General features: G+C 54.2%; 3 protein-coding genes across 5 annotated transcripts in view; 1 reads left to right on the forward strand and 2 right to left on the reverse strand.

Annotated features, from left to right (window-relative positions):
* CNTN2 (contactin 2) overlaps positions 1-11,332 on the forward strand; it is a 30,553-nt gene extending 19,221 nt beyond the window's left edge. The window contains 12 exon segments of the mRNA XM_059674905.1: positions 83-210; positions 490-665; positions 1,106-1,226; positions 2,029-2,187; positions 2,635-2,784; positions 5,312-5,382; positions 5,655-5,889; positions 6,263-6,375; positions 7,852-8,038; positions 9,002-9,114; positions 9,553-9,721; positions 10,126-11,332. Coding sequence (XP_059530888.1) covers positions 83-210; positions 490-665; positions 1,106-1,226; positions 2,029-2,187; positions 2,635-2,784; positions 5,312-5,382; positions 5,655-5,889; positions 6,263-6,375; positions 7,852-8,038; positions 9,002-9,114; positions 9,553-9,721; positions 10,126-10,235 — 1,732 coding nt within the window. The 3' untranslated portion in view covers positions 10,236-11,332.
* A 6,549-nt stretch (positions 11,333-17,881) lies between these two features.
* TMEM81 (transmembrane protein 81) lies at positions 17,882-22,231 on the reverse strand. The gene is made up of 2 exons (XM_059674725.1): positions 20,545-22,231; positions 17,882-20,507 (listed from the first exon to the last, which is right to left on the reverse strand). Exon 2 carries the CDS (start codon positions 19,304-19,306, stop codon positions 18,527-18,529), a length of 780 nt encoding a protein of 259 aa, XP_059530708.1. The 5' UTR covers positions 19,307-20,507; positions 20,545-22,231; the 3' UTR covers positions 17,882-18,526.
* Positions 22,232-22,387: 156 nt separating this feature from the next.
* RBBP5 (RB binding protein 5, histone lysine methyltransferase complex subunit) overlaps positions 22,388-23,550 on the reverse strand; it is a 27,241-nt gene continuing 26,078 nt past the window's right edge. For all 3 annotated transcript variants that reach the window (XM_059674723.1, XM_059674722.1, XM_059674724.1), the window contains one exon: positions 22,388-22,770. In XM_059674723.1, the coding sequence (XP_059530706.1) occupies positions 22,742-22,770 (29 nt within the window). In that variant the 3' untranslated portion in view covers positions 22,388-22,741. The remainder of the gene's footprint in view (positions 22,771-23,550) is intronic.

Consider the following 23,550-nt stretch of genomic DNA (forward strand, 5'->3'; position numbering starts at 1 on the left):
CCGCATTCTCCCTGGAGCCGAGTCCCTTCCCCGGACCGTGTGCGTCCCCGGGGTGGCCACATCGGCTCTGTCCTGGCTGCAGAGTGACAGTCACTCCGGATGGCACCTTGATCATAAGAAACATCAGTCGGTCAGATGAGGGCAAATACACCTGCTTCGCTGAGAATTTCATGGGCAAAGCCAACAGCACGGGCATCCTGTCTGTGCGAGGTAAGGGTGTGGCGCGGCTGAGGGTGGTGGACTCGGCCACGGGGGCACCATCCCTCCTCACCACCGAGCCCTGGAGTCCCACGTGCCTCCCACTCCAGGACCCGGGTTCATTTGGGACCACCCTCTCGCCCCCATCCAGGATGTAGTCCTGCCTCCCTCCCACACACCCTGGGGCTGCTGGGAGGTCCGGATACGTTGGCCACGCTGCCCCTCCTCATTCCTGGGACTTAGGACAAACCTCTCCCCTCATCCACCCAGAGGCCTTGTTTTTCTTGGCAGATGCGACCAAGATCACCCTAGCCCCCTCCAGTGCCGACATCAACTTGGGCGACAACCTGACCCTGCAGTGCCACGCCTCCCACGACCCCACCATGGAGCTCACTTTCATCTGGGCTTTGGACGACTTCCCCATCGACCCCGAGAAGCCTGGGGGTCACTACCGGAGGGCCAGTGCGGTGAGGCCCGAGGCCGAGAGCCCAGAGCCCCCCCTCCTTTGGGAGAGACAGGGGGCCCGAGATGGCCTTGACCTCCCAAAGCCTTTCCCCTCTCCCTCGGGAATGCCAGCCAGGGCAGACTCGCTCTCGGGTTCGTAACCATCCTCCCTAGAGTGGCAGTTGCCCGTGCGTTTAGGAGAGATGCGGGACAGGCCTGGAGGGCCCTCGGCCACTCACTCCCACTGTTGTGATCCTGCCCCCCAACGCCAATGGCGTCAGTCACTTGGACCCTTGTTGACTGTCTCGTGTCACAGACTGTGTTTGGTCCCCGGGGGGACTAAGTGGGGAGGAGCCGATTCCTCCCACTGAACAGATGGGACCGAGATACAGGGAGGGCCGGGCTCCGTGCACTGGCCGGAGCTGCGCCCCTGACCTGCCCGCTCCCCGTCCCCCGTGTGCAGAAGGAGACAGTTGGAGACCTGACCATCCTGAACGCCCAGCTGCGCCACGGCGGGAAGTACACCTGCATGGCCCAGACGGTGGTGGACAGTGCATCCAAGGAGGCCACCGTCCTGGTCCGAGGTGACGGGGTTTCCCACTGCCCCCCCCCAACTCCCTCAGCTGGGCTAGTCTCATCTTTGCTCCCTGATTCCCCGCCTCTCCCTGAGCTGTGGGGAAGTGTTTCTGACAGAAGTTTGCTGAGCCGAACTTATCTGGTGGTTCCTCATAGACCCTAGATCAGCGGTTCTCAACCTGTGGGTCGCGACCCCTTTGGGGGTCCTACGACCCTTTCACAGGGGTCACCTAAGACCATCGGAAAACACACATATAATTACATATTGTTTTGTGGTTAATCACTATGCTTTAATTATGTTCAATTTGTAACAATGAAAATACATCCTGCATATCAGATATTTACATGATGATTCATAACAGTAGCAACATTACAGTGATGAAGTAGCAACGAAAATAATTTTATGGCTGGGGGTCACCACAACATGAGGAGCTGTGTTAAAGGGCCGCGGCATTAGGAAGGTGGAGAACCCCTGCCCTAGGTGAATAGAATCGGCTTCCTCCAAAGCCAACATTTTAGAAAGCGTCCCCAACCACATCCCACGAGTGGAGGACTTTGCTGAGGCCAGGAGTTTTCAGTGCTGGGAAGTCAGTGCACGTCCCTTTGTGACAGTCTCTGTGACCCCTCCAGCCTTGGACACATCCCACCCACCACCAAACCCCATGCCTCACTCTCCCACCAGAGCCTGTGTTTGTGGCGCCCTCTGCTGACCCCACTTGGTACTTCACCAGCCCAAACCAGCCTGGGGGAGGTTGTCTCAAATTGGAAGCTGCCTGATTCTGACCCACAATGCTCTGACCTCTGGTGCAGGTCCCCCGGGCCCCCCAGGAGGCATGGTGGTAAGGGACATCGGCGACACCACTGTCCAGCTCAGCTGGAGCCGTGGCTTCGACAACCACAGCCCCATTGCCAAGTACACCCTGCAAGCTCGCACTCCGCCTGCAGGGAAGTGGAAGCAAGTTCGGACCAGTAAGCGTCCTGCACTCTCAGGATGGACAAGGCCTGGCTGTGTGCCAGCAGTGGGGGCAGGGGGCAGAGGGCTGGGGCTGAGCCTGGAGCTTCAAAGAGGGACACGCTTGGGCCATCTGCCTGCAGAGAGCTCCCAGGCCAGTGGGGAGATGGTGGCACGTGGACAGCAGGAGCGTAGGGAGAGTTGAAGGAGGAGGCCCTCTGTCTGCACCCTGAGCACTGGCAGGAATGCTACTGGGGCAATGACTGCATGCACGGGGGTGTGGGGTGCCCACGACACCAGCAGAGGCTCCAGGGCGGGGAGAACTAGTTTTCTGGTCATTTCTGGAAGAGGTATTGAGTGCTCTGTATGTGTCAGGCCCCACCTGAGGGCTGGGCACAAAGAGGTGGGCCAGGCTCCGGCCCTGCCCTCTCCATTCAGACCACCGACTCCTCCGTGCCTTGCAGATCCCGCCAACATCGAGGGCAACGCGGAGACCGCCCAGGTGCTGGGCCTCACACCCTGGATGGACTATGAGTTCCGGGTCATAGCCAGCAACATCCTGGGCACTGGGGAGCCCAGTGGGCCCTCCAGCAAAATCCGGACCAAGGAAGCAGGTCAGTCCTGGTGTCCCAAAGTGAAGTAACTTCAGGCACAGAAACTAGCCCTCCTCCAAGGGAGCCCCAGGCCAAGACCAATTCACAGAGTCCCAGCCCTGCTGACCGGGCTTCAGACTCTAACGCAACATGAGACGACGCAGGCCAGGGCTGGCCACTGCCCTGCACACAGCCCTGTGCACTGACCACGGCCTGGCCAAGGCCCTCATTAAAACATGGGGCAACCTTACAGCTCCATGTGAATCTACGATATCTCAAAACAAAAAGGGTTTTTTACGGGGGGGAAAACAACAACAAAGTTTGGAGAAGGGAAAGGTCATACTGGCAGAGTCTGGATTTGAACCCAGGACCCTGGGGTGCTGGGCAGATGTCCTCCCTGGAAGTGCACGAACTGCAGAAATCAGTTATGAGGAAGGTGTGTGTGTGTAAGTGTGAGTGTGAATATGACTGTATGTGAGAGTGTGTGTGTGAACATGTGTGAGCAGGGGTGACTGTATATGAGTGTATGACTCTGCATGTGTGTGTGCGTGTGTGTGTGTGTGTGTGTGTGTGTGTGTGTGTGTGTGTGTGTGTGTGTTGTGCAGGGGCCTCGGGAAGCAGCCAGTGTCTCCCAGTCCTCCAGATGGTTCCCTGGGGAGCAGGAGGAATGGCTGTCTGCCCACAGCCCTCCTGAAAGGCAGTGTCCGAATCTGAGTGGGGCAGGAGGGGAAGACGGGCTGGTCAGCATCTGCCGAGAGGCTCCTGCCCGCCCTCTGAGGCTTTCCCAGGAAAAGGCCCAGCACGAGAGCCCGTCTGTCCACCAGCCCCAGGGCAGGGTCCCAGGACTGGAAATCTACCCCCAGAAGTGGGGGCAGGGAAAGACCCGAGAAAGAGGAGGACACTGCCTGGCAGTTAACAGAGTTTAGGAAGGGAAACAACATGGGCGGGGTCTTGCGGCTGCAAGATGAAGTGGACATTCTGTGCCGCCTGCCGGCACCAGAGGTAGATGGGTAAACGGGGGAGTAGTCACAGCTACTAACTAGGCTCTACAGGTGCAGGTGCGGGAAATTACACTCCCTCTTGACCAGGTCAGGACAAGGGCCTAGTCCAGGAAGCAGCCGGAAGCAGGAGGAGAGCTGGTTTATGTCAGAAGAGGCATCATGCCGTCTCTGTGAGGGTTTTGGCTGGAAGGACACGTCCTAGAGCAATCTCTGGTCCACAGAGCCCCGGGGCCCCGGCCGGGCAGCACGGAACCAGGACCCTGCCTCCCCTTCTCCTGCCCCACAGGCCTGCCCCCTGGAGGTGCAGTGAGGGTCTGCCTCCTCGTGCCCCTTCCACATAGTTTCCTGGGTGCCCCGGGCTGACTCCGGGCCCTTTCTGCAACCATTCCACAGTTTTGACTGGGACCCTGAGGACGGAATTCCAGGGGCACGTGGACTGGGCTTCCGGCAGGGCCAGGTGGGAGGGGGGCAGTCTCCTCACTCTGCGCCCCAAGAGTTCATGAGCACAGAGGCCGCTGTGACGCAGAGGAAAGATGAGGGGCTTTGGGATCGGAACTGAGTGCACATTCTAGCTGTGCCATTTCGCTCTGTGACCTTAGGCAAGTCGCTTAACCGCACTGGGCCTTAGTCCTTCCGCCCTGAAAGGGGGACAATGACGCCCAGCTCGCAGGACCAGATGGGCACTGCGTTTAAGCGCTCCTTGCCAGTGACAAGGCCCCAAGCTATGGTCATCAAACCAAGTCATAAGACTCTAATCGCTGCAGAAATATTTTGATCCTCAGCCAAGTTACCCCCTGTCAAGCTTCATGAGCTGATGAACTATATCCTTGTTTTAATATCAGCCTTGTTGAATGATAGAGACAATTGGGAAATTAATTCTGCCACAAAAGAAAAAAGTAAAACACCCTGCAACCCAAAATAAATGTTTTTGTGTCAACTACATTCTGAATTACTCATTCCCCTGAATTTAAAGCACACTGGAGCTGGTCTCTTATTTAGTTTCAGCGACAGGAGGGAAGGAGGCAATCATCATTGATGGAATACACACACACACACACACCACACACACACACAGAAACACACAGACACACACAGACACAGAGAAACACACAGAGACACACACTGAGAAACACACAGACACACACAGAGAAACATACACAGACACAGAGAAACACACACAGACACACACACACAGACGCACACAGAGAAACACACACACACACTCGCCACTGTCATTTTTAATCTTATTCTCCTTACAGCCCTTTAAGAGAAACAGACTCCTCCTCTTACGGAGGGAGAATCAGGCACAGAGAGGTTAAGTAACTTGCTCAGGGAAGCACAGCTAGTAAATGGCAGAGGTGGTATTTGATCTTAGGTCTGCCTGACTCCAGGGCCCACGTCCAGAGGGACTGTTAGAGGACAAAACCAGGGCCCATCTGAAGGGGAGTCCCCACCCTAGGTCACTTCACTGGCTCAGGCTCAGGGCTCTTGTTCCCTCGCTGCCCATTCACCAGCCCACTGACATCTGTGTCCCTTGGTCCCGACAGCCCCCTTCGTGGCACCCTCCGGGCTCAGCGGAGGCGGGGGAGCCCCTGGCGAGCTCATTGTCAACTGGACGGTAAGCGCTTGGACAGAGGCGAACCGTGCCTCCAGTTCTCTGGGGTACAAGTCCTTCCCCCTCCTTCCCCCCTAGTCCTGACTCGCCTCTGGGCCGGGCCGCTGCAGGGAGAACGCAGACAGAGCCACTACCCAGTCCCACGCCACCGCCCTCTCCCTCCCCTGCACCCGCGGCTCTCGCAGGAGCGCCTCCCGGTGAAGGTTGGGCAGGGGCGCAGGATGGGCAGGGAACGCACCCACGGCCCTCACCCGTGCCACGCTCTTGCCCCTCAGCCCATGTCACGCGAGTACCAGAACGGAGACGGCTTCGGCTACCTGCTGTCCTTCCGCAGGCAGGGCAGCGCCGGCTGGCAGAGCGCGCGGGTGCCCGGCGCCGACGCCCAGTTCTTCGTCTACAGCAACGAGAGCATCCGGCCCTACACGCCCTTCGAGGTCAAGATCCGCAGCTACAACCGCCGCGGGGACGGGCCCGAGAGCCTCACTGCCCTGGTGTACTCGGCGGAGGAAGGTGGGTGATCCGGGCCCACCCTCTGTCCCCCCATCGCGGCTGCTACTCCCCCCTCCGTCCCGCAGTGGGGGCAGAGGACGCCGGGTGCCCGCGGGGAAGACTCCCCCCTCCGTCCCGCAGTGGGGGGCAGAGGACGCCGGGTGCCCGCGGGGAAGACAGGCCTGGGGCTCTAAGCCGCTGGCCTCCTTTCCAGCCCTTGCCACCTGGTCTCCCCTCAGGCCTGGGAAGGAGAGGGAGGCCCTCGGGGACCCCGTGGCCTTGGTCCTGGACCCTGAGCCCTAAAGTTGTTAGCAAGGGCCGTCGGGGTTGGTGGCTGCTCGGTAGGACGCGAGGAGGCCCTGGGAACCCAAACCCATTCTGTATCGGTTCCCAGAGCCCAGGGTGGCCCCGACCAAGGTCTGGGCCAAGGGGGTCTCATCCTCAGAGATGAACGTGACCTGGGAAGCGGTGCCGCAGGACACGAACGGGGTCCTCCTGGGCTACGAGGTGAGCACTGACCTGCGGCCTGGGAGAGGGAGGAGGCTGGGGTTGAAGGTTGGGGGAGGCCGCCCAGCCGGCGGGGCTCAGTGGTTGAGCGTCGACCTGTGAATCAGGGGGTCGCGGTTCGCTTCTAGGTCGGGGCACATGCCGGGGTTGCGGGCTTGGTACCCCCCCGTGTGGGGCGCGCGATGGGAGGCCGATCAGTGGTTCTCTCTCTCCCTCTCCCTCCTTGGAGCATTCATTCACTCACCTGGCAAACAGCACCCAGTCTGTGCAGCACTGTGAATGCAGCTCTAGCTGAGACCCAATGGCTGGTGCCCACGGGGAAGACAGGCCTGTAGACAGCCTTGAGATTAGCTAGGCCAGCACCTGCACGGAGCTACGGGAGCCTAGGAGAGACAGGACCTAGGAGAGGAGGGGCCTAGGAGAGGCGGGGTCTAGGAGAGGCAGGACCTAGGAGAGGAGGGGCCTAGGAGAGGCGGGGTCTAGGAGAGGCGGGGTCTAGGAGAGGCGGGGCCTAGGAGAGGAGGGGCCTAGGAGAGGCGGGGTCTAGGAGAGGCGGGGTCTAGGAGAGGAGGGGCCTAGGAGAGGCGGGGTCTAGGAGAGGCAGGACCTAGGAGAGGAGGGGCCTAGGAGAGGCGGGGCCTAGGAGAGGAGGGGCCTAGGAGAGGAGGGGCCTAGGAGAGGCAGGGTCTAGGAGAGGAGGGGCCTAGGAGAGGCGGGGTCTAGGAGAGGCAGGACCTAGGAGAGGCGGGGCCTAGGAGAGGAGGGGCCTAGGAGAGGAGGGGCCTAGGAGAGGCGGGGCCTAGGAGAGGCAGGGCCTAGGAGAGGAGGGGCCTAGGAGAGGAGGGGCCTAGGAGAGGAGGGGCCTAGGAGAGGCGGGGTCTAGGAGAGGCGGGGCCTAGGAGAGGAGGGGCCTAGGAGAGGCGGGGTCTAGGAGAGGAGGGGCCTAGGAGAGGCGGGGCCTAGGAGAGGCGGGGCCTAGGAGAGGCGGGGCCTAGGAGAGGCGGGGTCTAGGAGAGGAGGGACTTGGGGAAGAGGGGCAGGTTCTGATAGGGGCATGGCCTGCCCCTCTCATACCAGAGTCCAGGTAGCTCGGCATCCTCAGGGCTGCAGGGAACAGCATGGCCCCCTCTGGGTACCAACTGATCATCCTGTCCCTACGGAACTCTGGACCCAGCGGTTTCTGACCTGAGCCCTGAGCCCACCATGAGCCCACACTATGGGACCAGGTAGCCAGGAGGAAGGGATGAAGCAGCAAGGGTGTCACTGCCTAAGGAAGCCATCCGCCCGGTCCCCAGGGATGTGGTTCATACCGTTCCATCAGAGTCAGCTGGGTGTTAGCACTACAGGTTAGGCAGGCCCCACTGAGGAGTAACTCCCCACTCAGGGAGCAGGAGAGGAACAGAATGTGGGGGCCAGGGCTGGAGTCGGGGGAGCCCTGCACTGATTGCTGAATCTAGGGTATCCCGGCCCCTTCAGATCCGCTACTGGAAAGCTGGGGACAAAGAAGCAGCCGCTGACCGTGTGAGGACGGCAGGGCTGGACAACACTGCCCGTGTCACTGACCTGCACCCCAACACCAAGTACCACGTGACCGTTCGGGCCTACAACCGGGCGGGCACTGGGCCTGCCAGCCCATCTGCCAATGCCACAACCATGAAGCCCCGTGAGTCTGCTGGCCTGGGGTGGGGGACAGTGTGTTTGGGGTGGGGGACAGTGTGTTTGGGGTGGGGGACGTGTGTTTGGGGTGGGGGACAGTGTGTTTGGGGTGGGGGACAGTGTGTTTGGGGTGGGGGACGTGTGTTTGGGGTGGGGGACAGTGTGTTTAGGGTGGGGGACAGTGTGTTTGGGGTGGGGGACGTGTGTTTGGGGTGGGGGACAGTGTGTTTGGGGTGGGGGACAGTGTGTTTGGGGTGGGGGACAGTGTGTTTGGGGTGGGGGACGTGTGTTTGGGGTGGGGGACAGTGTGTTTGGGGTGGGGGACAGTGTGTTTGGGGTGGAGGGGGTGTGTTTGGGGTGGGGGACAGTGTGTTTGGGGTGGAGGGGGTGTGTTTGGGGTGGGGGACAGTGTATTTGGGGTGGGGGACAGTGTGTTTGGAGTGGAGGGGGTGTGTTTGGGGTGGGGGACAGTGTGTTTGGGGTGGAGGGGGTGTGTTTGGGGTGGGGGACTGTGTTTGGGGTGGGGGACAGTGTGTTTGGAGTGGAGGGGGTGTGTTTGGGGTGGGGGACAGTGTGTTTGGGGTGGAGGGGGTGTGTTTGGGGTGGGGGACTGTGTTTGGGGTGGGGGACAGTGTGTTTGGGGTGGAGGGGGTGTGTTTGGGGGGGGACAGGTGTGTTTGGGGGGGATGTCTCTAGGGTCACTCTTTCCCCCGGTGCAAGACAAATGCTCCAGCCCACAAGCCTGGCTGGACGGAAATGAGGCAGCAGCCTCGTGAGAATGGGGCGTGGATTCACAGCCTCTCCTCCCTCCTGTGGGTTCTCAGGGGGTTTGTTTCTGAGGCAGCTGTGACGGATGTTCTGGGTGCAGCGGCCAGGCGGACACTCAGGAAAAGGCTGGCCAAAGGCAAGGGGTGGGTGGTGAGGACACACTCACAGGTCGGCCTGCCCAACTTCCTCCCTCCTCCGGCAGCTCCTCGGCGACCTCCTGGCAACATCTCCTGGACGTTCTCGAGCTCCAGTCTGAGTATTAAGTGGGACCCTGTGGTCCCTCTTCGCAATGAGTCTGCGGTCACTGGCTATAAGGTAGGAAGGGATCGGCCAAGCACTGGATGGTGGGGGCGGCTCGTCTGCATTCGCAGGGAACACAGAGGGCTGCGCTTTGTAGCAGAAGGGACCTGCGTTAGACCTAAGAGGAGATACACAAATGGGTCTCCAGGTAACTTGTAGTGGCCACGATAAGAAAGGGGGAGAGGTGGTATGGCTGCAGGAAGGCAGGGTTCAGGGGGGCCGTGGTGGCCTGGGGGAGCCTGGGGTCCTTGCAGCCTAAGGGGTCTGTAAAAACAGTGCAGCTGGCTGCAAGCTTTTCTCCACCAATGACGCGCTTGCTGAAGAGCCTGGTCCTGGTCAACAGGAAAGAGGAGGGGTGAGGACTGAGCCCCTCCTGGGCCCGGTGCCTCAGGCCGAGGGAGAGGGAAGAATCGGCCTGGTGTAAGTGACGCCACCTGCCCAACCTTCCCACAGATGCTGTACCAGACTGACGTACACCCGACGCCCACGCTCCACCTCACCAGCAAGAACTGGATAGAGGTTGCCGTCCCTGAAGACATCAGCTATGCCCTGGTGCAGATTCGGACCACGGGACCTGGAGGCGACGGAACCCCGGCAGAAGTCCACATCGTGAGGAACGGAGGTGCCGCCTCCCCCCACCCCTTCCCCCCGGGAGTCTCAGGGTCCACTCAGATGCCTGACGAGGGAATCCTTCCTGCCCAAGGCAACCCCAGTCCAGCCAGACCCCAAGGGGAAAGGGGACAGCAGGCAGGAACCAAGTGCAAAGTAGTCCTGGAAGTGCCCTTGCCCCCCCCCGCAACCCAGACCCTCACCCCTCTGAGAGCCGGGGAGGTGAGCGTGCTCTTCTCAGGGGGCCAGGGGGAGGCTGAGGCCCTGAAAAATCCCGTAGGAGTGGGGCTCTCAGTCCGGAAGCCTGCCCTCCGTGAGCCTCCATAGAAAGGCCTGGGTCCCCTCGCAAGGGTGGGGTGTGGTGGGGGTCGGGGTACCCAGCCAACCCTGCCCCACGTTTCTGCCTGCCACTTCCAGACACAAGCATGATGGTGGAGAACTCAGCAGTCTGCCCGGCCCTGTGCCCCAGCACCATCCTCTCCCACTCCATGGCCATGCTGGTCCTCATCGGCCACCTGGAGCTCTGACCCTGGCGCCCCGCCCTCCACCGCCGGACACCACCTCCGAGGATGCAGCCAGCTGGCCGGCCCCTCCCGATGCCAAGACGGCCCAACACTGTGCCTGAGGATGTCTGGTTTTAAATACCTACTGTAGACAGTGCCCCTTTCGTAGGAGGTAGAATATCTCATATTCTGCCACTGGCTAGAACCCATGCGAGGATTTTTTTTTTTTTTAAATCAAGAGGCACCAGGCAGTAATTTCCATGATGATACGGAACCCGTGCCGGGCCCTCTGGGTGCCAGGCCTATGGGAAGAAGGGCATCGGAAACATTCCCTTCACATCCTGGGACTGCAGATGGACTCTGTCCCCTGCGGGCAGCGCCCCAGACCCGGCAGGAGCACTGGATTTGACCCGGCTGAAGTGGAACAAGGCATACACATGAGCATCCCTCAGTCTAAGGAGAGAGCCACCCCGGGACCAAGGACCCCCCTACTTTCTCGAGGGGCAGCACGGCTGGACCCTGGCATTGCCCTCGATGACTCCCTGGAGGCTCCTGCCACCTGACCAGGTGGCTGAGCACCAGGGCCCTGATGGCCAAGCCCCTGCAGCATTGGGGGTGATACTCCAGACTGTGGGGGGGGGGCGCGGAGAGGGGAGCTAACAGGGACTGAGAGGCTGGGACACCTGGTGGGGAGGGGCACCAGACTTGGCCTGACGCTGCCCTCTTAGCCAACACTGCCAACCAGACCTGTCACCCAGAGTGACAGCAGCCACCCAGGTGGCTGGGTGACTTAAGGGCTTGTCTTGGGGAGGCCCCCCACCCACCAAGACCCATTCTGCACAGTCCCTCCAGGGTTGGGCAGGAGACCAGAGACGGGTGTGTGACCACCCCCTCTCCAGCGCGGCCTGCAGGCGCAGGACTCCACTCCCCCCGCACGGACCCACTGGCGCCTGGGAGAGTAAACCGCAGGCTTCTGAGAAGGACAGAGGATAAACATGGCCCTGCCTGCTCCCAGGAAAACACGATCACCTGGCAAGACCCGTCCCCCGGGCTGCCTCAGACCGCTCTTTGGCATTTCTCCAGAAGAAAAGGGGTTAATAAATGGGACCTCCTGCCTTGTGCTCTGGGTACCTTACCAGTCACAGAACATCGAGGCTTTAGAGCTCACCTTGTCCAAGCCCCTCACTTTACAGATGAAGACACTGAGCTCGAAAGGGTCAGGGTCACACCACGTGTCCGCGACAGGGCTCAGATGAGAACTCCGGCCCCCTTGTTACGGTGGTCAGGGACAGTGGGCGTGGAAAATTCTGCTTCTGGAGACTCTGGTGGGTGATCACGGGGTGAGCAGCCTGGATGGGGCCAACCCAAGGTGTGGGCAGATTCTAGGAGACATCAGGCCGTTGCCTTTGGAGCCTCGCTTCTGCTAAGACCTCACTATGCTGTGCGGGCTCCCCGTGCCCCTTCCCCTTGTTCCCAGAGGCCAACGCCAGCACAGGGATTCCCCAACCCAGGGGCAGTGGCGGCACAACCTGTGCTGACTGGTGGCCCTTGGCATCCACAAGCATCAGGACAGGTATCTCGTAGGGGATGGGCCCCCACACCTGGTTTTTGTTGTTTACAGTGAGAGCCCTATTTTCCTATGGTTTTTTAAACATGTTGATGTTTTTACCCACTACCGTTTTTTCAAAAATGCAAGCTCACACATCTTCTCCTCACCACCTCTGTCTGCACCGACACCGCCCCAGCCCAGGACTGCCTCCCTGGAGACACCAGGCCACACCCTCCTCTCCTGCTCCCATCCATCCCCCCAGGCAAGGTGCTGGGCTCAGCTCTGTGACCCTTACAGGGACCACAGACTTGGCCTCGCCTCCGTGCTGACCTCCGCGGCGGTGATCAGGCCATGCCTTGCTCTGTCAGAAAGGGGATGCTCACAGGAAGAAACCTTCTTCCAAGGTTTAGCTGATTCTGTCCTCACTGCCAGGGGAGCAGGGGACAGGCGTCTGTGCTGGGCCCTCACTGCCAGGGGAGCCTAGAGCAGTGGTTCTCAACCTTCCTAATGCCGCGACCCTTTAATACAGTTCCTCAGGTTGTGGTGACCCCCAATTTCATTGTTACAAATCAAACATAATTAAAGCATAGTGATTAATCACAAAAACAATATGTAATTATATATGTGTTTTCCGATGGTCTTAGGCGACCCCCGTGAAAGGGTCGTTCGACCCCCAAAGGGTCGTGACCCACAGGTTGAGAACCGCTGGCCTAGAGGAACGAGGGGTTTGGCTCGGTGCCTAACCAGCGAAGCTGGAGGCTGCAGTCCTAAGCTTGCCTGAGTCAACAGACACCACCAGTGTCTTAGCTCTGAGGAGGCCCATTAGCAAAAGGGAGGAAGGCAGGTCTCTGGGAGCTGAGGGGGGGTTCTCACTGGGAAAACTCAGTCCTAGGGAAAGCGAACCACTGTGCCGGGAGGACCTGTTCCAGGACGCAGGACTACACTAAAACCATGTCCTGGCGGCTGGAGACTTCAGGGAGCGCTCAGGTTGAATGAGGACACGCAGGCTTGTGAAGTAGAACAGCCTCTCGGACAGGAGCTCGCCTGGGGGCGGAGGAGAGGAGATGGTTTCTCGGAGTCTCTTCCTGCCCCAGGGGCCTCCGATTTCCATCTCCTCTGCTGCTCGATTCTGGGTCTCTCCTCCCTCATCCCAGGCCCAAGCAGCAAGTACTGTGTCCCCCCCAGTTTAGTGGCCAGTAAGTGCCTTGAGGACTAGGGACAGAGACAGGGGGGAGTTTCTCTGCTCAGTGTCCACGGGCTCGGCCCGCAGGCTCCTCACCGTGGCCTTGGCTACCTGGTCTCGCGGCTCTGACAGGCCCAGGGAGGGCAGCTCTCTCAGGATGGGGTCTTGGGGCCCATCAAAGTCAGGTTGTCTACTATCATCAAATGATCCAGATGCTGCCAGGAAATAGAAGGGCCAGGTTGGGGGCGGGGGCGGGGGGTGGGGTGGGGGGGAAGGGAGGGCTGGGGGGGGAAAGGGTTCTTTTGATAAAGAGACTAAAGTGAGACAGAAATGCCTGCAAGGAGAGCCTGGATAGCAAGAAGCTTCTACCTTCCTACGAAAGCCTTGAGGTCTAGTGAGGTGAGGCCTGGAGTGGGGGAGATGCTGCGGGGTGTCTCTCCAGGGCTGAGATCCTTAGACCCAAAGGTGCCGGCACAGGAGTCCTGGGGCGCCCATCTGCGGTGGCCCCGCCGCATCACAGAGGGAGGGAGCTCACCCAGGCAGCCCGATGCCCAGCACTGCCTCCTGGCCATCCCAAGAACCACCCAGTCCGTGCTCTGGACAAGAACCCAGGCTGGCTGACGATTTTACTCCTGTATCCCTTCCCAGCCAGAGGACGGTCCTCCTGGTCTCAGAAGGACTGCCACCTGGGCTCCTGTCGCAGGGGCAGCAGTGTCCTCAAACCCGGCCTGAGGCCCAGGTGTGGTGCCGATCTCCCTGGGGAGGCCTCACTGGGCTGTGTCCTGGGATGAATGAGGTTGCCAGAGGCTCCTTGAGTGGTGTGAGGGACTAGCGAGGCATTTTAAAGGGACGCCAATGAGCCCCATGGAAAGAGGTGCCCGGTAGCTGTCTATGTATATGGTCATAGGTTTGGGGAAGGTACCATAGAAGGAAACTGGAGAAGGGAAAAATGGGCCAGGTAGCTTTGCCTAGAGCCCAGGAAGCCTCGCGCCCTTTTGGGCTGGCCCTGCCTTGGTCCCCGCACTCCAACTTACCCACCTCTCCAGGGCCTGCAAGGCCTGGGGCTTCCTCGGACCAGGGACCTGACTCGGTGTTTGTTCAGATGGAACCACTCCCACTGGCCTGTTGTCTGTCTCTCTCTTGTACTTCTTGTAACGATAGTTATTGACTCTGGTAGCAGGCAGTTCTGAAATAAAGATGGTTTCTCCACCTGTGGAGGCAGCCCGCCAGCTGTGGGTGTTTTATCATCAGCCCCAACACACCTCCTCCTCCTGTTCCCTAACCCCGGGCTCCTGTCCATACCTCCCCTTGCCCCCAGACAACTCAAGGCAGTCACAACGTACAGCCCGTGCTGCTCCATGCAGTCCTGCGGGGGAATCAGCCAGGTTTAGGGCAGCCCAAGCAGCACACGGCGGGCATTCTGCCAGACAACACAATGGGACGTCAACAGTGCCTGTGTGATGGTACTCTTTCAAGGTGCCCCGGGTTTTTAAGACATTGGAGGTACTGACTGAACTCTACCCAAGGGCAGTCTTCTCCCTGCAGAAGACCCCCACCTGGAGAAAAGGTGCCCCCAGTGTCCGCTCACAGCAGCCAGGAGAATTGGAGTTCCTAGTCAGAGCTCCCAGCTGCAACCTCTCTCAGCATCAGCCGACACCGGCCACACTTGCGTTACGTCTGAGCGGGCGCAGGGAGCCACTTGTGCAGCCCGGTGTTCCATTCGCTCCGTGCATAGCAGGCAGGGATCCTCCCTTTTTCAGAGAACAGAGAGGCAAAGGCAGGCAGAGGCCCCTCTACTCGCTACTCAGCCTGTGCCTGGAGCTGTGCAACAGCAGCAGCAGCGCCAGCTGACAGTGGCCCCTGAGGGGCCAGCATGGATGGCAATGATACCTCAACAGGCTCATCCCTTTCACTTTGCACCCAAAGGGGCTGCTGGGACCATTGGCCACTCTAGACCCCAAATTTTAGTCCAGCCAGCATCTCCTCGCCCCTCAAGGCTGATTGATTACATGCACAGAATTCAATGAACTGAATTGGGTTTGAGTCTTCATTAACACATCCGAGGGCCTTTTATTTTCTTCCCTGTTCAATCCCTTCCCACTCTCAGGAGTCAAAATTCAAGAGTGCCATGCAGAGGCTATAAACCTAGATCTGCACAACGTCCCTTCCATGCTTGGGCACTGACATGCTGCAGAAGTGACAGAAGTGACTCGGCTCCTCTTGGGTCTCAGTGTCTCCATCTGTAAAATGTGGAACCGTACCCCCATCCTCCTCCCTCCTCAGCAATATCATCTCGAGTTACCTACAAAGATGTTGTTTCTATGGCCTTTGAAAGTATAGTAAGCTCTCTCCTGACGGCTCCGGCAAACTGGCAGGCAGTGAACTAACAGACATCAGTAATAACTCTGCCCCACTCATGTCCAGTCCTTCAGTCTACCAAGCAGTTTTACTCACAGGATCTCATTTGATCCTTACAATCACGTGTTTCAAAGACGAGCACCTCAGAGGGTCAGAGCTTGCTCCAGTGCACAGTCAAAAGTAGAAACAGAAGCAGAACCCAGGTCTTCTGAAACCCATCTCCTTTGAGGTAGAGAAAGGGAGGGGAGCGTGTATGTGTGTGTAAAATGTAAGATCTCAAAATAAGAGCAGCAGTAAAGACCCCCTGTGCACGGCCTAGGCCAGTGGTCCTCAGTCTTCACTATGAAGCGGAATGTCCCAGGCCCGTAGTCGGCAAACCGCGGCTCGCGAGCCACATGCGGCTCTTTGGCCCCTTCAGTGTGGCTCTTCCACAAAATACCACGTGCGGTTGAAACTTTGTGGCCCAGGCGCAGAAGTCGGTATTTTGTGGAAGAGCCACATTGAAGGGGCCAAAGAGCCGCATGTGGCTCGCGAGCCACGGTTTGCTGAGCCGCAGTTTGCCGACCACTGTCCTAGGCCACTCCCACAAAACAAACATGCGTTGACTTGTGGTTTCTATGTCCCTAGGACACCGAAAGGACCTAAAAGCGGTGACTCCCCAGTGCAGTAAGCACATCCGGTCCCAGCCTTGGTGTCTATCCCCACACTCACAGGAGGCAGAGCTCCCTGGAGAAACAGCAGAGTCCGGTTTGGAGAAAGTCCAAATGTGGACCTGAGACTCTTGTACGAGGAAGCAAGGACATATTCGAAGTCAAACGAGATCACATCTAAAGGACAGAAGAGCTGGCTTGATGGGACTCCTCCTAGCCAAAATTGGGGACAATTTGAATATCAAAAACATGACAACAGTAATGGATTATATACAATTTGCTGACTAAAAACGAGGATCCATTGAGACCTCAAAAATAAAGAGTAAAAAGAGCAGCTCTTCTTTACAGAAAACTGCAGGCTAATAAACACAGAAATGAGGAATGTAAAGAATCAACAGTTTGCAACCCCCACATGCCATCATAAGGATCATGAATGGATTCCAAAATGTTTGTGGACATATTTTTAGAAAACCAGATAATCACAAAGTATCATCCCACAGATTAATTACAAAAGGGAAAAATATACTGGGGTGGGCAAAAGTAGGTTTACGGTTGTAATACAAATAAATACAAGGATAAACTTTCGAGTACTAACTGTAAACCTACTTTTTCCCCCCTCCACCCCCATATATACGTTTGGAGAGGCCTAGCTAGCAACAGCAGTTCAAACTGGCATCATGCACCTACTGAGGTGACGCAGTAAGTACGTGTCATCGTTTACATAGGCTCTTGTCAAAATGTTTAAGATTCATTCCTCGGAAGCCTATCATCAGGAAACAATGACAAATCCAGATTTGGGGACACTATTCAAGACAACTGACCTAGCTAGACTCTTCAACCAAATCAATGTCATGAAAAACAACAAAAATAGCAGCCGATCTGGTGTAAAATAAGGTGTAAGAGAAACAACCAAATGTAATATGTTAACTTTCACTTGCTCCTGGATCAAAAATTAAATTAAAAAGCGCTAAGATTTTAGGAAAATTAAAAAACACACACCAATTCTATGTGAGATTAGGGAACAGTTCATTTTCTTAGATGTGATGAAGATATTGCCGTCACACAAGGGAATGCCCTTCTTAGGAGGTGCATACATAATGTAGGACTAAAGGCCACAGTGTCTGTGACTAGCTTTCAAGTGGTTCAGGAAAATCAGTATTTAGGAAGATCATTGCAGCAAAATGTTCAAAGTTGATGAATTTAGGTAAAGAGTCTATGGGTTTGATGTTTTGTTTTGGGTTTTTTGAAGAGAACCACTGGTCCAAGTCTTGGTTTCTACTACCTCCTCTGTAGCCAGAGAGACGTGAGGTGAAGAAATGCTATAATTTTCTCAGAATTACCTTGGCTGCAGCCAAGAGCCTTTTCCCTGCTGGTTCTACAAGCCAATTATCTCAGACAGTCTGAATGGCCTCTGAGGGTCTTAGATTGGATTTCCCATGGAGGAAGGTACTAATCCTCCCTGAAGGGGCCCTGGCTGCTGTAAGAAACCAAATACACTTGACATTTCCAGGAACACATGCTCCAGGGCACAGAGAGAGCTAGGAGAGAAGCGGGGAGCAAGCCAGGGAACTTTTCAGGGGAAACCTATCAGTTGAAGACTCTGTGTTTTGCCAGGAATCAATGTTACACTGAATACAGAGGGTTCACCTGGGAGGATGGAGAGGGGCTAATAAATTATTAACATTTAGTGAGGGTCTATGACAGGGGTGGGCAAACTTTTTGACTCGAGGGCCACAATGGGTTCTTCAACTGGACCGGAGGGCCGGAACAAAAGCATGGATGGAGTGTTTGTGTGAACTAATGTAAATTCAAAGTAAACATCATTACATAAAAGGGTACCGTCTTTTTTTTTTTTTTTTTTTTTAGTTTTATTCATTTCAAACGAGCTGGATCCGGCCCCGCGGGCTGTAGTTTGCCCACGGCTGGTCTATGATATACTGAGTCAGATGTCATTGCTAACCTTGGCTCTGGTACACAGGGGCCTATGCCCCACTACAAAGCAATTTGTTCAATATCTATTCTAAGAAATTTGAGGAAAACGAAAGCCCAACTGATTATGGGACAATTGAAACAAACGCAAGTGATTTTTAACTAAAGAGTAGGAAAGATGTATCTCCATTCAGCTACTGTCCATTATTTTTATTGAGGAAAAAAGTGTTTCCACTAGAAAAGCTATTACTAATATATACCCTTCTATGTGATTATGCTGCTCAGAAGGGAGGAGGTGGTGGGGAGGCATTCAAGATGTGAAGGATAGAAAATAAATGCAAGTTTGGAAGACAGAACTGTTCCCAGCAGAAGGGGAGATGCGTGCAGTAAGGTTACCTGGGTACCTAGTGGGCAGGGAAGTTCAAGAAGAGGTCCATCTGGGACACAGCTGAGATACTGCCCATTGCTACCAGGATGCTGTCCCTTCTCCACATGCCCACTCACTCTTACGGCTCTGGAAGCCCTCCCTCTGGCTGGTCCACAATTAGGCAGCCAGAATGCGCCCCTGAAAATCTAGCTTGGCTTCCTGAGCAGTCAAGTCCCACTTCCTGGGCAGCCAGCCCTTCAGGAGCAAGGCCTATTAGGTCTAAAGGTTGGCACTGCTATGGCCCACCCTCTGCCCACTGCACAAGGCAATGCCCAATGACACACTGGCAATCACTCCACTAGCAATTCCTATTCCCAAGGCTATAGCCACCTTCTTTCTCCATGGTGGACGGGGAGGCCTGGAATAGTTACCCAGATCCACTTCCAGGCCCTCATCTACTAACTTCTGATCCTCGGTGAGGGACTGCTGAAAATCCAGCTTCACCAACTGAGGAGGAAGGACCCTCACCCCAAAATAGAGCCTCTTGACAAGTCTCAAGTTTTTTAACAGCTGCACATCACACCGGTAGGTCCCAGAGTCCTCCTCGTGAATAGATCTAAACTTCACAAAGTGGGAACTGGCTCGGAAGGGCTTGAAGACTTCATCATCAGTGGAGATGATACCCCGAGCAAGCCTCCAGGTGAACTGGAACGCTTCCTGCCCGATCTCCAGGATGTCTGAACTCAGACAGCTCAGCTCAAATTTCTTGCCTGCGAGAACGGTGAAATGGAGCATCCCACAGACCCAGTTGGTCAGGCATTCCAAGCGCTGAGACTTACACTTCCTTCTCACTCCGTCAGGGCCCACCTCACAGACTGTCTCCTCCTTATAGCCAAGGCCACAGGTGACCGTACAGGTGGTGGCGTTGACAATGACTTTCCCCACAGCTTCTTGCAGCTTCTTAGGGATGGCCAGTGTTTTAGGCAAAGTCATGACAAAAGGCGGACAGAAGGCCAACACCAGGCTTCCAAGGATAAAACTCATGGCCAACGTCATCATGTCTCAGTAGACATGTCACCGCCCTCGGGCAGCTCCGCCAGGTGTTCCAGTTGAATCCTCTATGATATCATTAACTCAATTCCTTCGACATGAGATATCCTTCAAAGTTGGAAGACAGGATGCATGCATTGTCAATAAAACATTGCCACTTCATAAGCCAACGTCCAGTCCTTAACAACAGGTGAGGCCACAGGCAGGAGTCACCATGTTGCTGCTTTACCACCTCCGCTTGTTAGTGACACCCTTACCAATCCCTTCTTTCCATTCTTTCAATGACTTTAAATCCACCTCTTGGGAAGACAAAGATCTCAGAGGCTGAAGTGAATTTCCAAACCACCTCAACTACATGACTTCAAAGAGTGAGTTTCCCTCACTCTTTCCCCTCCCCGCCAAATTGTGGATCTAATTTATAGGGTTTCAAAACCCCAGTTAAATCTGACCAAATAAGAAATCAAGTCTTAAAAGAGAGGACTAACTTGAACTAAGTTACTGACTCTCAGTGCTCCTAAACCTTCTATAAAAAGGATTAAGAACTCTGGACTAGAAGGCAAGTGACTTATCCTTCCTGAACCGCTGTCTGATTTCTCCTTTGGAAGTTAAAACCTTCATGTCTATTTCAGGAAGGTCATTTTGAGCATCAAATGAAAAAGTGTACACGAAAATACTTTGTAAAGTGAGAGACACTGTTCCTGTGTAAGGAATTTTACATAGAAATGAAAATTCATGAAGACAAGGGCCAAGAGCTCTTTTCAAATCAACTGTTCCCAGCAAGGTACCGAGATTAAAGGCAGCTCCTCTCCACCTCCCAGGCACTTTTCCTTCCCAAGGGCACCGAAGGTGTTTTCTGGAGGAGAGGACGCATGACTCTAGGCCTGTACCCTTCATTCTGGAGGCTAGAGCAGCTCATCTTTCACTTGGGCCAGCGTTGCTATGAAACAGCTATGATGTCAAAGGCGGATTCTGTCACATAACAGAAAAGATTAGCAGGCAAGCACTCAGACGTGATGATTAAAATCAAACACTTAACTAGCCTTTATGAAACATCTTGCTTAAGAGATGACTCTATTCAGTGGGTTCTGAGGCTATTTAATGTAGGGGAAGGGGCCAGTAAAGGGGACCCGAACTGTGCTCACGCGTGCTACGCTCCTTGGAAGGAAGCTCCTCGCATGCGTTTCTATAACCTGCAGAACACCTCCTCGCACTGGTGGTGTTCTGGTTATGGGACAACTGAAACAAACGCTGGCCTCTACTGAGTCGGTACACACACTTATACTGAATTTAAAAATATGAAGAGATCATTCCTAGATGATCTTTTTCACACCTTTTGTTGAATGGTTTATTTATAATCTTGTCCAGAGGCAGAAACCTGGTTACCTGAGCATCTCTCCCCCTCCCAGCTCTGTATTTTCACAAAGAAAGATCCTTTTCCATCATAAAAGCAAAAGGGCAGGTGAGTTTCAGAAGTGGTGAGGGCCTACAACACGCATCTACACCTGTTCTTTAATAAACATCCAATTTTATTTACAAAGCATTAAAGCTTCAGCAAGAAGTACCCAAGGCTAAGTCTCGTCTTGTACAAAACTACAGAACATTAGAAAACAGATGGAGGGGGATGAAAAAGGGTAGGTAATACGCTTATATTGTACAAATTGAGAAAATCACACTGAAATGGACAGATTTCAGGAGCTGAAAAAAATTCCAAAAGCATAAATAATTATGAGGAGCTGCTGCCAGAACCCTTTGTATCACAGTTGGCACACTACTGCAGTGCATAGCACACAGATTTGGAATGGAATGTCTGCAAATGAAAATATGTCAGTGAGCCACCTACTAATCTCAACCACTGGTCTGAGATGAAATATGAAATGAAATTCACAAAACAAGCATTTGAGGAAAAAGTAGTGGCATCTAAAAATACAGACATATTGCAACTGACTCAAGGACAGATCATCAACCACTGAGTATTTTGGTTCAAAAAGATGGAAGAGGACAGAGGCTCTTACTGATGTGCTCTACTTTGATTTCTATCCCAAAATCCAAAAGGTAACCAACCTGTTTGGCTCCTAGAGGAGCGCCCACCAGCTGATAGAGATTTCACAACAAGCAATGTGCAAACTCCCCTTTGAAAACACTGTGAAAATGATGATGCATGTTAAGCATTCTGGTCAGCTAAAAGCTCTCCTCAGACCAGTGAGCTCCCCACTCCCGCCTCCCCACCGCCCCCCCCCCCCCCCCAATACACACACCTGGTTTCTTTACTCTGGATTTTCAGAGAATTTCAAACACCTAATGTACACATCCATCCAATATGCTACCTTTTATATAAAAGAACAGCAAAAGCAAGATGTAAAAAAATTTTTAAAAGCTAAGCAACCTTTCATAGAAAGGAAGTGACTGGAACATGTCATAAGAAAAAGGAGCTTGGATACAAGGAGGGGAAGATGCGATGACAGACAGAAGGACAGATATTCACAAGCAATGATAAGAAAGTTTTGTTCCTTCATCTGTGATTTGAACTGTGGCTGCTGCTTTGATTTTGGGTGGTTTTACTGTAGTTCTTGCATAGATTCCCCAACCCCAATAAAAAAAAAAAAAGACTGCTGAGAGACACCTTGGTTTGTTTCCATCTCTGGAAGCCAGCACAAGTGAAGCAATATAAACTACTGATGATTCTTTGCTGGAGACAAATGAAACTAGCTACCTTAAACAAAAAAAAAACAAACAAACAAAAAAAACTACACACACACACACACAAAACATGATTAATGCGAATGAGCCAAACTGGAGGGAAACATGCAGTGAAAGGAAAATAAAAACCCCTCTTGAAGCCCAGCTTGAGCAAAATGGGGTCCATTGGGAAAAGGGGCCTTTCTCATCGTTCTCCCCTTTCTACAAATGTCAAATGTTTCAAGCACTCTCTTCTTTGCCCATCCTTTGTACACAATATGGAAATACAGGAGGAATCTGGCGAAAGGGTAAGTTTCAAAATGGAAGAATATGCAACAGAAGTTTTCCAAGGATACTGGTAGCAGAATTTCAGATAAGAACAAGTTACGCAAGGACGTGCACTGAGGATAGAAGGCAGGTAGGAAACAGGTCAAAATGATGTGGGGTACAGTGAGATTAGATGAGCAAAACAAGTATCTTTTCTCCAGCAACATAACTCATATTAAAGTGTAAATGAGTCAAACTCCCATGTGATGTCTTCACAAATCCGCATTCCTGAGAGCCTATTTGGACTTATGCTTGAAAGGGAAGGGACGTATACTCTTCGTTCATAATTCACTTCTTCATTCAAACATAAAATTCACTCCTTCCACCTCCTGGGCGAAGCAGAGGCATTTGCTTTAAATTAAAGTCACTTTCAAATGACTGAACAGAGTCCAGAAGCCACATGATGGAAAAGTGGGGAAGACTGAAGCACTTCAAGGATCTTCATAACAGTTCAGAGATTGCTCCCCCTGCTAGAGATCAGACACAAAAAGATTTCTTTTAGTATCAACTTAGACCAGTTACTCACAAAACACTGATGGATGCTGACTGATGCAGGACAAGCACACATGGGCTAAGAATCCCCCCACTTTAAGCTAAAACCAACTCCATCTCCCACTTACTCTTCTTCACTGAGGCAATAATCCAAAGCCCAACCTCCACCCCGTACTTGCTCGGTACGGCCCCAAAGGGCAAGTAAGGCAAAATGATCAGAGTTCTACACACTTTCTAGGCTGTTGTTAACCATTCTCCAAGGTGTTAACAAATATTGCTTTACAACCCAAAAAGTGCAGTCAGTAAAGGAAATTCTAGGGCCCAGCATCTTCAAATCTTTCATATATGAGACTAATTAGACACTAAGTGATTAACAGTGAGCAACAAACCCTTTCCCAAGCACCCCTATTCCTTAAGTGACATTCTCATCATCACCTTAGAATTCCAAGTAGGATGAAATGTTAATGAAAACTACCGTTGGCATTTCTATGTGCCAACAACTGATCAATAAATAAAATCCTCAATAGTAAAATCAAATGAACACTTTCCTGATTGTTCCATAGAAGCTGTTCAAGCTCTGAGGGACATCCTTACATGGGCTGCTGTGAAATATTAACTAGGAAGTGTAAAAAGAGAACAAGGTGAAGAAAATCCTCCCAGGTGTCATTGGGAATGGGGGAGAACATGCCACTTGAGGGAAAATGGTTAAAAAATAATGGCCCAAGTTATGGAAGTACCCATTTATACCCTTCGCTTTA

This window comes from Myotis daubentonii, chromosome 18 (genome assembly GCF_963259705.1).
Source record: "Myotis daubentonii chromosome 18, mMyoDau2.1, whole genome shotgun sequence".
In the NCBI taxonomy this organism is placed as follows: domain Eukaryota; kingdom Metazoa; phylum Chordata; class Mammalia; order Chiroptera; family Vespertilionidae; genus Myotis; species Myotis daubentonii.